General features: G+C 50.5%; 1 protein-coding gene across 1 annotated transcript in view; it reads left to right on the top strand.

The window, feature by feature from the left end:
* Window positions 1-16,087, top strand: part of Cfap46 (cilia and flagella associated protein 46) — a 92,655-nt gene that overhangs the window by 26,378 nt on the left and 50,190 nt on the right. The window contains exons 15-25 of the mRNA XM_013347735.2: window positions 20-150; window positions 882-1,006; window positions 2,120-2,253; window positions 3,247-3,459; window positions 4,186-4,351; window positions 4,657-4,806; window positions 5,554-5,661; window positions 6,134-6,300; window positions 12,744-12,875; window positions 13,404-13,566; window positions 15,006-15,093. Of these exons, the coding sequence (XP_013203189.1) occupies window positions 20-150; window positions 882-1,006; window positions 2,120-2,253; window positions 3,247-3,459; window positions 4,186-4,351; window positions 4,657-4,806; window positions 5,554-5,661; window positions 6,134-6,300; window positions 12,744-12,875; window positions 13,404-13,566; window positions 15,006-15,093 (1,577 nt within the window). The remainder of the gene's footprint in view (window positions 1-19; window positions 151-881; window positions 1,007-2,119; window positions 2,254-3,246; window positions 3,460-4,185; window positions 4,352-4,656; window positions 4,807-5,553; window positions 5,662-6,133; window positions 6,301-12,743; window positions 12,876-13,403; window positions 13,567-15,005; window positions 15,094-16,087) is intronic.

Raw genomic sequence — 16,087 nt, 5'->3', positions numbered from 1 at the left:
CCTGGATCCTGATGCGCAGAATTGTGATTTGGGCCGAGCTGGCTAAAGTGGCCTGGAAGCAAGACGTGTGCGACGTGTGTCGCACAGCAGCCCGCTTCTGCCTTCTGTATGACAATGTCAAGTCAAGGAAGTCCACAAAGCTAAAGCGAGGTGTGCATCCCTACCCTGCGTCCCCTCGGCTTGTGGGCAGGCTGAGCTTTAGGGCGTCACGAACCTCTGGTGGCTGTGGCAGCCACAGCACCTCTGCACCAACAGAGCCCACCACGGGACAGCCAGCAAAGGGCACAACCCGGAGCCAATGGCCACTTCCTGGAAGGATGCTGGCCATGGGTTTGGGTTTGGAAGGGCCTTTTCACAGATAGCAGCATCTCTGAGTACATATTGGGTCTGGCCTCTGTGTCTGCAGACTCCACATCCACAAGGTCAGCCACGAAAGTCTGAGAATATCGGCAACAAAAACAAGCATTTCTGCTGAGCATACATAGCCTGCTTCCTGGCCCTTAGCCCCCGACCATTGCCCTTTAACAGTGAACCACACGATGCATAGATGGCAGTCAGTGTCACGGTCAACTACAGATGGTTTATAGTTCAAAGGGGGACTGTGTAGATCCCAAGTTTACTTGGCATCATTTTATAGAAGGGAGTGTGCCTCAGTACCCTTGGGGGCAGGTCCCAGCAATACTGAGCAGCAGCTGGCCTTAAAACTGATCAGTAGTAACAATGAGGAATACAGGGTTATAGCAACCCAGGCTGCCCTTCTTGAAGGGCTTGTCCCACCAAGAGCTGGACAGAGACTCGGGGAAGCAGGTTGGTGGGGGAGGAACTGCTGAGGTTTGGCTTGCTCAAAAAGGGCCTCTCTGTGCCTGCGGCTGTTTTCTCAGGGAGGAAGAAAAGAGGTGCCGAGGGCTCCCAGCATGACTGGGGACAGTCTGAGGTGGTCCTGCACAGAAATATGTCCGCTGACCTGCTGAGGAAGATCGCAGAGGTGGCCTTCCTCAGTGCTGAGGTGCGTCACAAAGGTCTTGGCTGTCGTAGCTGCCAGTGTGGATGTGGCCAGTAACACAACAGAGAGACATGTCATATGGGCTCCCCTTGTCACACACATCCCTAAACAAGACTGTACTCTAGAGAGAGAGAATCAATTCATTTCTTAGAAGAGTGCATGAGAAAAGTGTGAACTGAGATGCATTGTGCTGTGTGTTGGTGTAACTTTTCTTCATGGGAAATAATTTCTGAATTCTCTGGGTGTGAAGTTATATTTGGGGATTGAATGTGGAGGTGATTTAGGAAGTCCCTGAAGGAGGTGTGAGCTCCGCTAATATGACTCTGTCGGCTCAGCCGAGACTTGGGCTGGATCTTGGTTCCCTGGAACCAATAGGCCTGCTTCTTTACAGATGGGGTACTGAGACCCAGGGCTGGATCTACCCAAAGCTAACCATGTATATCGTGACCTAGCTGTATCTGAAGCCCTTGATGTGAGCTCTCAGTCCCCACACCCGTGCCAGCATCAGAGGCAGCCTTGGCCATGTGTTTAACTCTCACCGTGGTACAGCATTTCCATCGCTTTTACCCAGTGGGTTCAAAGCAGAGGCTGGGGGCACTCACCTGTTTATTCCATCAGAGTCTAGTGACACAGGGTGACCAAAGACAAGCCCTGTGCTCAGGGAGCAAATTGCCAGATGGCAGTGCCGAGAGCGGACATGCAAAGAGACCTGTGGCTGAGACTGACTAACTGGCCTGCCAGCTGGGGGCCGGCCTGACCCATGTGTCCTCCCACCCCATCTGCCTGCCAGGTGGGCTTTGCAGAGGCCTTTGGTGCTGCAGAGCAAGATTGGGAGGCTTCAGGGAGATGAGCAGTCAGCCGGTTGCCGTGGGAGAACACCAGGACTGTTCTGCCCGCCTGCCAGAGTGTGATGTGGCTGTGGGCTGTGCTCCTGAAGGAAGCCCTCCTCCCCTGGGGATGCACGAATTGGCAGGCTGTTGAGGCAGGTGGGGTGTGCAGGCCCCTCGTGCACTCTTTACTTGTGTTTGGCTTTTTCAGAAGCAGAATTTGCTGTGTGCTCCCCGAGTGCTGTGGTCTGCCTAGCTATGACGTCTGTGACCCTGTACTTCCTCACAGGCCACGGTCCACTTGCTACGCTTGGAAGGTGTGGAGCTGAATAACCAGGCCATCCCCCCTGAGGACTTGAGCCAACACCCAGCTGGCTATGTGCCTGAACCACCAGAGAGCAATCCCGAGTGGATCACGTACAGGTGGGTGAGAGTCCCAGCCACCCTGTAGACCAGTGGTTCTCAACCTGTGGGTCACAATACCTTTGGGGTCACATACCAGATATCCTGCAGATCAGAGATTTACATGACATTTCGCCACAGTAGCAAAAATTAGTTATGAAGTAGCAATGAAATAATTTTATGGCTGGAGGTCCCCACAACATGAGGAACTATACTAAAGGGTCCCAGCATTAGGAAGGTTGAGAGCCACTGCTCTGGACCACGGGTTCAAGAACCGCTTCATTTGCCCAGACCCAGTTGTGGATGAAGCAGGATATACAAGTTAGAGCCTAGGCTGTTTGTAAGCCGTGGCTAAGAGTGGCTTGGACAAATCAAACAACTGTAAAACAAAATGAAAGAAGCATGCTGCAGAGACTTTAGCAACTCACTAAAATACCAGCTTGGCTCCTGACGGAAGGAAGTTTCCCAGCCTGGGCTGGTAGAAGAGAGTTGCTTTTACCACGAGCACTGTGCAGAGCGGCTACATTGCCCTGCTCTAGGTACCACCCGGCAGGCTATGTGTGCTGGGGGCAGGCACAGCTATAGATTGTCTTGGAGCCAGGGGGTGAAGGCAGCCAAAGAAGTGAGAGAAGGCAACCTGGGAAAGACCTTAGGCCACACCCCTCCTCAAATCAGGGAGCTCTTAGCAGGGCCTGTAATACTCATAGCATGGTGAGAGGTGCTTGCCAGTATCTGGGTCGTAAGGAAGGACAGACGGGCACTTCCAGAGGATACGGCAAAGTCTAGCTAGGACTAGGTGTAATCAGGGACATTTGGGGACAGCTGCATGAGGGGAGCAGCACCAAGACAGTCTCTCTAGAGCCTGGCTCCCTGGCCTATACAGACAGTCTGAAACACCCTCCAGACCTAGGTGGGATGACACAGAGAGCCCAGGCTCACTTGCTCAGTGGTGTGTGGGATGGGGAAGGTAGAGTCCGGATATTGAGCTGACCGCTACATGGTGTGCTGTTGCAGAACCTGGATAGAAAGCCTGTCGCAGTATGCCATGAACAACTGGCTGCGGGCTGCAGAGATCGGGCAGGAGCTAGGGGAAGCCTGGATCGTGCAGAACGCCGTGGTCTATGTTTTAAACCACAATCGTCACCTCATCGTGGCTGGGAGGCAGAAGGAGCTGGTGGATTCCCTGTGTCACCTCCTGAACACCGTCAAGGCCACTGGCTATAAAGGGTGGGTGTTGCCACCACATCTGTTTATGTTAGGGAGTCACAGCTGTGGGGTCAGGCATGACCATTGTGGGGGGCAATGAGATGAGAGACTGCTAGGCACGGGTAAGGTCTATGCATGGAGGAGGCGCTCAGCCTGCTCTGGGATGACCTGGTCACCATGACCCAGGGTATTCACAGCTGCCTCACTGCCCCCTGCTGGCTCTGCTCCAACACTGCCCTCTGAAGGCTCTGCTCCAAGCCTTTGCAAAGAATTCAGCTGAGGGCCCAGGTACTCTGTGAAGTAGTTCAGCGGTCACCCCACCTTGGGCTGGAGGTGGGGAGAGGGTGAGCTCTCATGACTGTGTGTTTCTTTTCCAGATGAATGAGAACTTAGATTAATGTTTCCCCAGAATAAATTAGAAGCCTGAATGCATCATGTTAGGTTGGGTTTGAGGCCAACCTGGTCTACAAAGTGGGTTCCAGGGCAGCCAGGGCAGCATAGTGACAATCTGTCAAGAAGGAAAAAAAAAAAGAAGGAAGGGAAGAAGGGAGGGAGGGAGGGAGGGAGGGAGGGAAGCAAACCAGCACTCAGCAGCACTCACCCATGGTTTGTGTTAAACCACAACTATCCTCTCCTCTTGACTGGGAGGCAGAAGGAGTGGGCGTGGTGCTGTGAGGTTCTGCCTGGGTCTGAGCCTTGTCCTGCCCTTGCTGGCGGCACAGCTTGCACGCACGTTACACCCTCCAGGGATTTAGTCATGCTGGTCTCGCTGTGTGATGCCCTTGCTCGAGGCCTGATCATCAGCTGGATTCCCACCCAGACTTCTGAAAAGTCGAAAAAGAATGTGCGCCCTAACTTGGTTCATGTTCCAGCGGAGTTTTCTGCCTCCTCTGAGATCAGAGCAGCGTTGGAGGTACTCCATCCTGTAGCCCAGGAATGGGCCCTGGAGTGAGCCCTGGAGTGGGCCCTGGGGAGGGCCCTGGGGTGGGCCATGGGGAGGGCCCTGAAGTGGGCCATGGGGTAGGCCCTGGGGTGGGCCCTGGGGAGGACCCTGGGGTGAGCCCTGGGGAGGACCCTGGGGCGAACCCTGGGGAGGGCCCTGGGGAGGGCCAAAGGTGAACTTGATGCCTGGGTACAGAGAGCCATGGAGACAGCCAGAGGGAGGATGGCTTAAGGACCCCTCTTAGATTTGCCTCGTGATGAAGACGCTTGTTTTAGGTCTGTGAGTTTGCACTGCACCTCACTAATGGAAATGTGCCTGATGACATCGTCCCCACCAGCGTGCGTCAGCATCTCATCTCGACCTGGGTGAAAGCCAAGCAGCTACTGCAGCAGCAGATTGGGCAGCGACTGGGCACTGATGAGCAGGTGTTTGCCGAGGATACCCTGGGGACCCACAGACTGCCTTTCCCCGACGTTCTCCTTATTCAGTGTGGCCACAGTTGCTGGAAAGGGGGTGTTTCCGCCTAGTAAGGTCTGAGGTTATTCTCTGCTGTTACCAAAATTGCCACTCTTGAGAGCCAAGGCAAAAAGTCTTCACCAGGTCTGAGCACTGGGCCTCTGGGAGTGCTGCCCACGCTCAATGCTACTCAGTCATCGCTTTGATATGGCACCAGCCCACCCCCAACACTAAACCTGTGGGAGCCGGGTCTGGGAAGGAGCAGGGAATAGTTTAAACTCGCAAACCCTCCCTATGACCCCGACACAGCAGCAAGTAAACCACTGGGAGGAGCGGTCAGGAGGGAGCAGGGGAGAGCTCAGGAGGGACATTTATCCTGGGCCAGACAGAAGCGGTTCGTGGGATATTCCCAGACCAGCAACTTCTTACCAGGGCTCAGCAGCCTTCTCCCTCTGGAAAGTCATCCTTAGTGGCCAGACAACACTGTCTTCAAGGCTCAGAAATATGCAGATTTCATGCCTTGTTGCCTAAGAAGACAGCGTAGAGGTTGATTCCTACCAGAATAGCCTCAGATGTCAACTTTCCGAATACTGTGGTCTGGCTGTCCCTTGCGGCTAATGCAACACAGGGTTATCTCAAAAAATGGCTCAGATATCCACAGCTTTTCCTCCCTGTTTCCTGGGCAGTGAGACACTCTATCCCTTCCATCCCTCCAGGGTACCAATGAGGATATCAACTCCATAACCAGAGTCCTTGTGGCCCTTGAGATGTATTCGTGCAATGGACTGGGTCTCATGGACTTCACGGTTCCCCCGCTAGCTCAGGTGGGTTTCCCAAGAGGTAAGTCAACAACCCCCATCCAGGAAAGACAAGGAAAACTGAGGCCTAAGGTCCTGTCTGAGGTAGTCAGAACCCAAACCCACATCTCCCTCTGCTTCCTGACAGCTGCCGTCTCTCGAGGCATACGTATCTGGCTTTTGTATGGGACAGTCCTTTATACCCGTGGGAGGAAGATGCTTCTCTGGGTGGCTTTTCTGTGTCCTTCTTCATCCCACAATCGCAGCCCAGGCAGAGACATATAAGGGGACAGGCATGCCTTCTGTGGTGGGAAAGTCATGAGGACAGAGCAACTGAGATCAGTTAGGCTTCACCGATCGGTAGCCTATCTTTAGTAATCCTTGAACGCATGCCTGTGAAGCTCAGCAAGCTGGCAGCAGGGCGATTGTTGAGGGCCACAGACTCCTAGAGAGTCGCTGTTGCTAATGCAATGTCCTTCTCCCCTCACGTGCTGGGAAGGTGGTGAAAATGGCTTCTGAGTGCAACTGGTCAGAGCCCCTCGTGGAGCTGCAGACCCTGACGCGCCTCACCCACTTCACCTACGTGGCCCACGACCATGAGATCACCATGGCATGTTCTCATAATGCCACCCAGATGGGCCTCAAGCACCTGAGGTCATTTAATGCGTAAGTGAGCTCCGCAATGGCGTCCTAGAGGCATGCAGGAACATAAGCAGAGTGTGGACTATGTCCCATGCCACAGAGCAGGGGCCAGAGGTGCAGCCCTGCTGAGCAAGGGACACTTGGCAGGAATCTGACTGCCATGCCGCTTCCTCTGTGTGTGCCACAGGACAGCACAGAAAACAGGACCCGCGAAGCTATGTGGGGTGTTAATGGGGACTCAAAAGACACATAGGCCTCAGTTAGGAGGTCTGTGCAAAAGCTCTCTGTGTGTGACAGATAGATAAGAGCTGATGGTTCTCTTAGATGAGGCTCCTGTGTTAAAATACCACAGCTGGGGAGGCCTTAAGAAATGGGGATTTATTGCTCATGGCATAGAAGCTGGACATTCAAGTTCAGGGCATGATAGTTGATATCTAGTGGCTGTTGCTGCCTAGCTCAAAGTTGGCCACTTCATGTGGTGGAAGAGGGAAAAAGCACTGTTATTCTCCCTTGTCGGGCAGGATTCCATCCTGAGGCACCAGCCCCGCACTCCACCACCTTCAGCTTCCAACAGCCCTTCTACTTATGCCGTCACCCGGGGAATCAGATATCAGCATGTGACTTTAGGGAACACATGTGGTTCTCAGATCAACCACGGTTCCATCCTGACGCATGCAGCTTTGTCCGAGGGATTTTGGGAGAAGCAAGATGCATGATGCTGAAGTGTATCAATGCCCCTGGACAATGCCCCTGGCTTGTTAAAATGGGAGACAGCTTCTCTGTCAGGTCTTCATGGTAACTGCTGGAGAATGCCAGTCACCAGGTGTATTAGTTGTTTTCCTCACTGCCGCGAACTGATGAGAAGCAATGCAAGGGAGGCAAGGTTTACCTTGGCTCATGGTTCCAAGGTCCAGTTCATTATGGAGGAAGGCATGACGGCAGGATGCTGGAAGGCAGCTGAAGTGTGCAGAAGAGGAAACCAGGAGCAGACAGGGAGTAAGGCCAGGCCACACAAACCTCATGACCTGTCCTCAATGACTGGCTTCCTTTAGCATGGAAGTGCCACCCCTTATAGGTCCTACAACCTCCCACAACAGTGCCTCCAGTTGACAACCAATGCTCACACATGTGAGCCAGTGAGGGACATTTCTCATTCTACCTACAGCAGCAGTGAAGCACCAGAACACGTCCATCTTCCTTCATGGTTTGGACAAGGTTCCACGGTGTTGAGCCATGATCAGAAATATCAGTCTTTCCTTCTCTCTGAATCTGGGGCTGTTGTAAAAGGCACTGTTGTAACAATTGCCCATGTAGCCAAGATGGTTTATCTTCTGGGCTCTTCTTTTTGGCTTCTTTCCCAAGTCCAAGTATCCTGAAAGATAGAGTCATGACCCAGGACTATAAAGGTGTTTCCTTTGCCCAGTGGCCAGTTTGGCCAATGGTCACCAAATCCACAGAGTTCTTCCCCATGCCCATGTTACTGGTCTTGCACCATGTCTACCAGCCTTGCTTTCTGAGCCGTTGATATGCTCCTGGTGTGTTGGAAGGTTTTAGTGGGCATGTAACATGTGCCTCTTATTTGGTTGGACACCTATGAGGACAAGGCCAAGCATGTGCCTTGCTCACAGTGACAGCTCCAAGACTATGTTCATACAACTGCCGAGAGTCTGAGAATCAGCAGAGCCCCATGCCCTGCAATGTCTGTAACAGAAGCATCCACTTGTCTAGACCCCCTGCACACACAGGGGCAAGGACATAGCATTGGTACCGAGGAGTAGGGTGCTGTTCCTTTGACCAACCTGCTCATGTGGTTCATAGGCCTTTAGAACTGGTTTGTGGGAGGAATGTGGAAGAGTTTGTAGGACTGAGAATTCCTAGAAACCCTGTAAGCAAAACTCAGTGGACCATTTTGATCAGAGTGTAGAAGAATAGAATGCTAGAGGGATCGGCAGGGGAGCCCCAGCTCGTGAGGTTTTCAAGAGGAAGAAGAGCTTTGTTGGGGACTGGGTCACACTCCTGTCCTATTCCAACAGAAAATCTGGCTGCTTTCTCCCCGTGTCCTGATTATTTTAGTAAGGCTGAATTCAAAAGTAATGGAAAATCCATGATAGCACAATGACCAGACTGTGGCATGGTTACTGGTCACTGTTCCTAGTCAGATCTACAGTGATAAGGAGCAACAAGGTAAGAAAAGTGTACAATCTTGTGAGGAAAGGAGAGGCGCAGGTTCCAAACTTGTGCCTGAGCAAAGCAGATGTGGTCTTAATGCCACTGGAGAGGAACCTAAAGTTCTGCCCTGAGAGCACAGGAAAGGTGCCTCTGGAAATGCAAAGTCATTTGAAAGAAAGAAAAAAAGAAAAATGACACACAAAGTATTTTCTGCTCAGAAGCAGCTGTCAGGGACATCTTTTCCCAGATTGAGCCAGGGTACAGAGACCACCACAGCTTTGGGAGAAGGGGACCTAACTACTTCTCAGGCTAACAACAGAACTTGGCAATGCCCACATGATGCTGGTTTTGTAAGCAGGCAAAATTCAAGAGTGAGAGATTAACAGAGGCTTATACCCAAGTTCTGAAAAGTCGTTAGGGCCAGACAATGTGTGACAGAGTCTAGTTTCCAGAAGGGAGATGCTGAGAAGCCACCCTATGAAATGTGAAGGTGTTACTTAAGTTGCAGTAGGGAACCCAGGATGTTGGAGATGCCAGGACCACAGGAGCCAACAAAGGAACACTGTGGACATGAGCGGAGTCATCCTGAGAGAGAGGCTATGTGTATCGCAGGTGATAGAATTGGAGGTGTGGGCTCCTTGGTGCTGCTGAACCCATATGATTCCATTATAATGGTAATTCCAGATGCTGAGTGGGAGCTGCAGGGTTTGGTTCCAACCCTGCTGAGTCTGTCTTTCTTTGGCTTTGTGTTTCTTTGGCTTTGTGTTTCTTTGGATATGTTTGTTCTGTATCACTGTATATTAGAAGTTTGTAACTTTTAGATTGTATTTTATAGGGACTCATAAATGAGAGATGGCCAGAGTCTCAGAAGAGACTGAACCGCTTAAAACTCTGAAGGCTTTGGAAGTTAGAATTGCTTCACTTTCCATTATGAGAGGGCCGTGAGACTGGGGGACCAGTGATGTGCAAACACAGGGGAAATCGGAGATAGCTTTATTCTGAGCCACAGGGAGCAGGGCTTCAGATGAGATTGCTCTGAAGGAAATGTTCCTCCTTGAAAGCAGTTGCACCTTGTTAGGCACAGAACAAAAATAAATCCTAAATCAATGTATTTACTCAACACACTGGTGGGGATGGCAGAAAGGCAGATTACAGAAAAGCAGGGAACTCTGCTATCTGAAGACATTCTTCCTTTTTGGGTTGGTGGAATCCAGTGTCTTTATATTAATACATTTCAAAGGTTTTCCAGTAGTTAGGAGCATGTTAAGTCAAATACCAAGATGACACATGAATGGCTGTTAGGCGGACTAGCCCAAGGTAGTCTTGACTTTGGAGCTGCAGCATTCCAGGTCAGTCCTATAGAATCTTTACCACATTTTCCCCTAAAACTTCAGTTCACAGAGAGGATGTTATGGCTTAAAGTGATGTGTTTGGGTGTCAAGTTGATAACAGGTCAAGGTGTAGTGGTTAGTTTACTTCAATTTCCACTTGATCGTATCAAGACGCACATAGGACGTTAATGAGGCAGACCTCTGGGGCTGTCCTTGAGGGTGTTCTCACAGAGGTTTAACAGGACAGATGGACTCACCTTGAATGCTGGTGACACCATCTCACGGGCTGGGGACAGAGACGGAATTACAAAGCGGGACAGGAGGAAGCCAGTAGAGACCAGAATCACCTCTCTCTGCTTTCTAATTGTGGGTCCCATCCATGTGGCCAATGGTCTCCTGCTCCTGTCTTTTGTGCCATCACTCTGGTTACACGCACTAGCCATGAACTCTGAGGCATCCTTTGCCGTATCACATTAAAGGAAGAAAGAAAAACTCCTCCCCTTTGAGTCATTTAACTAAGAGCGAGTCCTGATTGAGTTATCTGCTTCATGCTCCCTGTGTCTTCTGTCCTCTGTCTGTCTGGTGCATGAGTCTGAATCTGTGCCTGCCTGAAGACTGTGTCTGCCTCCCCCAACACCCCCAGCATTCGTCTGTTCTGTCTGTGTGTGTCTAACAAAGCGCTTTCGTCAGTCTTTATTGGACCACACAGAAAGCATCACTGGAGGAGGAATAGGATGCTTTATAGCAATCGCTAACAGAGTTTAACGAGGGATCAGGTCTCTGGTTCCAACTGGCCCAGACAACAGACACCAATAAGTGTTTATCAACCAATATCCACAAATGGTGGCTTCCAACCATTATCACAGATTTTAGGGAGTGGCTTTCAACCTCTGTAGTTGCTACTTTCAGCAAATGATACACACGCATCTTCTGGGGCAGGGACATGGACAAGTCCATAACTTAAGATCATAGCTATGTATTAGCTCAGGTTGGAGAAGTTGATGCTATGAAAACCCAAGGCAAATAAGGTTGATTGTTATATTGTTTCTTAAAGACAGGTTCAACAAAAGGTTTGAGTACACAGCAGTCTTAAATCTTGAGTGACCACACAGTGGTTAAGGCTGTGAGGTCCAGCAAAAGTTCTGGTCTCTTAGAGTGTGGAACAGATATGTTCACAAGATAGTATTGCCACAAGTCATGAAGGACTATATTCTCTCAATTGTGAACCCAAACAAGTTCCCCCCACCCAAAAAAATAGTTCTTCAGGAATTTGGTGACGGCCATGAGAAAAGCAGCTAATACAAAGTCTTTCAGTGCCCTTGCCTTAGCGGGCAAGACTTTTACCACTGAACCATCTCACCCACACTAATCTCGCTCTTACTTAGACCTCATAGTGAGCTGGAAGGGGAAGTGGGCGAGCAGAGTAGCTGAAGTCCACTTATCACAGGCTCTTCAGGGAAGATTGACAAGGCCACAAGGGTGGGGGCCAGGAACACGAGGTGACTACAGATTAGAAGTCACACCCTGTGGGGTCAGGCGAGGCCTGGCAGAGGTGGTCCTATTCAACCCTGTGCAAGATTCACTTCCATTACTCCAACATTGTCCTTAGAAGATGCCAACCAATTGCGCATCCCTCCAAAAAGGGTTGCTGTTAGTGCTTCCGTACACAGCCACCAACTGCTTGGGCACTGGAAGAGAACTGGGCACAGCACCAGGCCAGGCTAGCACACTCTTCCATCAGTGATCCTAGCAACTCTAATTTATAAAGGAAATCCGTGTAATAAATAAAGCAAAGATATTCACGCTTACAAACAACGACAGGAAACCTGGAGATTGCGCTAGGCCCTCTGAAGGTCTTTTGTAGACCACTGTTGTCTCCTCCTGGTGACTGCTGTCATTGCACCCTGCTGGCTGCAAGGGTCAAAATTCCCAACTGCCACTCCCCAGGCTAGGGTCACAGCCTTCTTTGCACCAGCCTACCACCTATGAAGGGGAGTAATTACTACCCAGCCTCCATTTACCTTCAGACCACAAATTCCCACCGTACAGGAGGTCCTTGCAGGCTTAGGGTCAGACACACCTTCCCCCATTGCCTCCTTGGAACGTATTTGGCTGTTTGCTTCAGCAAGCAGGTGCCTCTTGTAGAGCACCAGGACACAAAGGAAATGTTGCCAGAACAAGTATATTGCTCACAGAATAAAATCCGTGCTGCTGAGCTGAGCTGAGCATGCCCTCCACCTTTCACCCCACCCCACCCCAACTCTGCAGGTGCCCAGACCACTGCGGCACCTGGTTTGGGAACCAGGTGAGTATCCGCAGGGCCGCGGTGCTGCTCCGATATGGCACTGCAGTCCTATGTGTCCCTCTGAGCAAAGAGTGCAGAGCGACACAAGACTTTCTGTCCAGGGAGCAGAGCCTAGCTGAGGACAGAACCCAACAGATGGTTCTACCTGGCCCATTGATAGATGGGAAATCCACTCCAAAGAAATGACTAACAGCCAGTTAAGGAGTCTGTCCCATGGTTCTGTGGTTCACTGGACTCTGCAAATTCGTTCTGGTTTGGGATCTCTCGTAAAGGTCTCTCAGTCAGGCACCCACAGAGCTGATTCTCATGTCCCCCAAAGTTCTCTGTGGGTGGGCATCTCCAGGAACTGCCACTGGCCTTGATGTGTAGTATCTCTGTAAATGCAAGCACCGAGAGACCATCTCCTCAGTGAATGCCCAGGACACCCAGACCAAATGTGGGCATCTCAGTCACTGGCAAGGAAGGCCCCGAAAGGCAGAGCCACTTGTCCTGCATCATCTATCAGTTGGGCACGTCGCTAAGGCACAGGGTGGGTTGGAAACACACCTCCATCTTTGAATGCACCTTCAGGGCCATGGATGAAAGGAGAGCATTTGCAGCAAGTGGAGGCCAGCATGCATCACCCCCCACCTCTCCTCTAAATCACTCTGTGCCCTCTCCAGGACCGATGCCAAGCTGGCCGCAGAGATGTTGTGTACTGTGTCCTGCATCCGGGGCCGCAGCATCATGGAAAACTTGAAGGGTAGGAAGCAGCTACGCCTAGCAGCCTCCAAGACGTTCGTAGAGAGTGCCAAGTATGCAGCTGGGGATGGGCTGGCCATGTGTGGGGGAGGGGAAACTGGTGTAGTGCCACAGTGATGCTGTGGGGACATTCCTGAGTCCCAGGGAGGGAACGGGTGGTACCAGCAAGCTTTCGGCTACATCCTGTGGTGTAGCCGAGCTCACAGACACCAGGACATCCATGGGCAGTACTGGGAGAAACTCAATAGAGCTGTGAGCTGAGTGGGTACCAAGGCTGTCTGGAGGGTCCCTAAGCATACAGGGGCTTAAGTGGCAAGGGGCAGGTAGACACAGCAAGGACCAGACCAGAAGAGCCCGTCACTGCCCTCTATTGTGGGTAGTACCTGACCCATACAATTTGCTAAGGCGGAGATATGGCAGGCTTGCCTTTTCATGGTGCCTGCCGTACAGTGCCAAAGCTGTACTATTCAGATTCCACTCCTTCCCTACACAGTTCAGAAGCTTCAGGATTGGATGTAACAGGGGAAAGGTGTGGCTGAGTGAGCCACCTATGTAACTTGGGATGAGGCATGTCATTTCAGGTATGGGGGCCTGGCAGGCAACAGTTCCCTGGTGATGATGGCCGCCCGGCACTACTGGAACACATGGCTCCCACTTCTGTCCTCACCGGGCAACAGGAAGAAGGCCAAGGGATCCCTCCAGCAAATCATCAGCATCATCAACAAGACAGAGAGCAAGAAGCAGGTGCCATAGGGACACGGGCTAGGGTCCTAGGAGGCCTTACCCTCAGGCCTGGCCAGACTCATAGGAAAAGACAACCTCGGCTTGCCTCCCACAGAGGACGCCTGCCTTGGGGCTTGACTGGGACATGGCCCCCGTGGGACACGACTTTCACCAGACACAACTCCCGTGGGACATGGCTCCCACAGGCTACGACCTCAACCAGGCATGGCCCACATTGGGCATGACCTCTACCAGACAGCTCCTTCAGAACGTCTCCTGGGAATAGCAGCATTCTCCAGATCCCAGAGAGGCCGGTGGTTCCTGGCCAACCTCAGTGGTGGCCTCTGACCTCCGGTCCCCAGATCCAGAATTCTCTCCCATTCCCTCTTTGTTTTAAACAACTTTGAAACAGCAGACTTCCCCTATTCTCAGTTTGGTTTATTCTTCCCTCTCTGGTTCATAATTTTCTGTTATCTGGAGAATTAAAGGCAGGTTATTGATTTGAGATCCTCTGCACCCACAGGAGTATTCACAGCTGTTGGCTTGCCTTGGAGCATGGCTTCCACTATGTCCCATACATTGTTTTTTCTTTTTTCTTTTTCTTTTTTTTTTTAGACAGGGTTTCTCTGTAGCTTTTTGGAGCCTGTCCTGGAACTAGCTCTTGTAGACCAGGCTGGCCTCGAACTCACAGAGATCTGCCTGCCTCTGCCTCCCGAGCACTGGGATTAAAGGCTTGTGCCACCACCGCCCCTATTTCACATCATTGAAAACAACTAGATCAGGGAGGAAGTAGTCTGTGTGCTGTATGTGTGTATATTACACGTGATGTAGGGGATGTGTGGTATGTGTGTGTGTTGTGCTGTAATGTTGTATGTGGATGGTACATGTTGTGTGGTCGGTGGTGTGTATTGTATGAAGTGTGGGTGGTATGGTGGAGTGTGTGTACGGCATAGTGTTTGATGTATTCATATAGTATGATATGTGTTGGGTATAACATATACATATGTTCATATGTGTGTTTGTGGTGTGTCGGTTACAGTTTGGTATGTGTGGTGTGGCACATGTGTGATATCATATGTGTATGGTTATGTAGTATTGTACTATGATGTGTATGGAATGTGTGTAGCATGGTGTGTGCACAATGTGGTGTCTTGTGTATAGTTTGAGAGTGTGTGGCATTATGTATGTTTGGAGCGGAAGATTTGGTGTGTATAGGATGTGCATGGTATGACCTATGTGTAGTGTGGTGTGTAGAATATGGCACACAGTGTGTTATGTATATGCTGTATTGTGTGCATGTGACATGAATGATGAATGGGCTTAACATTTTGTGACTTGATAGCTGTGAAATTTTGCTGCAATTTCTGCCTTTTGCTTGTTTTTACTGAAACTAATGAGGAACAAGACGGAGGGACACATCAGTCCCCTCCAACATGTTCCATTTGTTTATTTCACTTAAGGATACAGAGAAAACACTGTTTCTGCACCAGTGGCCAACAGCTGACTTCCAGGGTGGAGGCACAGGACCCGAAGGCCCATTCCTTCCAGGTTGGTAGCTGTGGCACCAGTGAGACACGGGGAGTTCTGGAAGTTTGAGCATTCTGTGCTTTACATCCGTATCCTTACATGAGGCACAAGTCATGGCTATGCCCAAGAGTCTCTCTGCTTCTCACCTGATGTTTTCCCTTAATATCTTATGGAAGCCTATTCTGGAGAGAGAACACCCAGGTCCTCCATCCTACTAACATGGAGAGCCTTCACAGGCTAGCCCTTGACTCTGTTGATACATGAGTCTCCTCTTTTTCTTTTTGGTTTTTCAAGACAAGGTTTCTCTGTGTAGTCCTGGAACTCACTCTGTAGGACCAGGCTGGCCTCAAACTCACAGAGACTTGCCCTCTTCTGCCTTCCAAGTGCTAGGATTAAAGGTGTGTGCCACTAATGCCCAGCTTTATGTCATCTTAATCATATTTTCTACCATAAAACATTTGGAGATGCATCCCTTGGCAAAATAAGGAAAGAGAAACACTGACCACAGACCAGAAGAACTACATTCGGTACTGTCTCAAGTTTTTTAAAAGAATACATTTTTTTTCTCATGATACGATTCTCTGTCACTGAGCAGTGGTGGCACACGCCTTTAATTCCAGCACTTAGGAGGCAGAGGCAGGTGGATCTCTGGGTTTGAGGCCAGCCTGGTCTACAGAGCGAGTTCCAGGATAGTCAGGGCTACACAGAAAAACCCTGTCTCAAAACAAAAAAACAAAACAAACAAACAAACAAACAAAATCAAGAGTCCTATATATATTTGGCAATTCTTCAGCACTGTAAAATAGAATAGTGGACCCTACCTTGAACATGTGTTAGAGTCTTTTCACAGGTAAAATTATTTAAAATTAGCAAAAGTATTGCCTTGTGTAAATAAAGAATAGGGCACTGAACCCCCAGAGTTTAGAATGTTGACGAAAATTTCAAGAAAAACAACACAGACAGCATAGTCTGAGAGGAGGACTGCCCAGACTCAGGGGATGCGGAGACTGGTGAG

Source organism: Microtus ochrogaster, chromosome 8, assembly GCF_000317375.1.
Source record: "Microtus ochrogaster isolate Prairie Vole_2 chromosome 8, MicOch1.0, whole genome shotgun sequence".
Classification (NCBI taxonomy): domain Eukaryota; kingdom Metazoa; phylum Chordata; class Mammalia; order Rodentia; family Cricetidae; genus Microtus; species Microtus ochrogaster.
The sequence above is the reverse complement of the archived record's forward strand: the minus strand, read 5'-3'. Positions and strand labels throughout refer to the sequence as shown.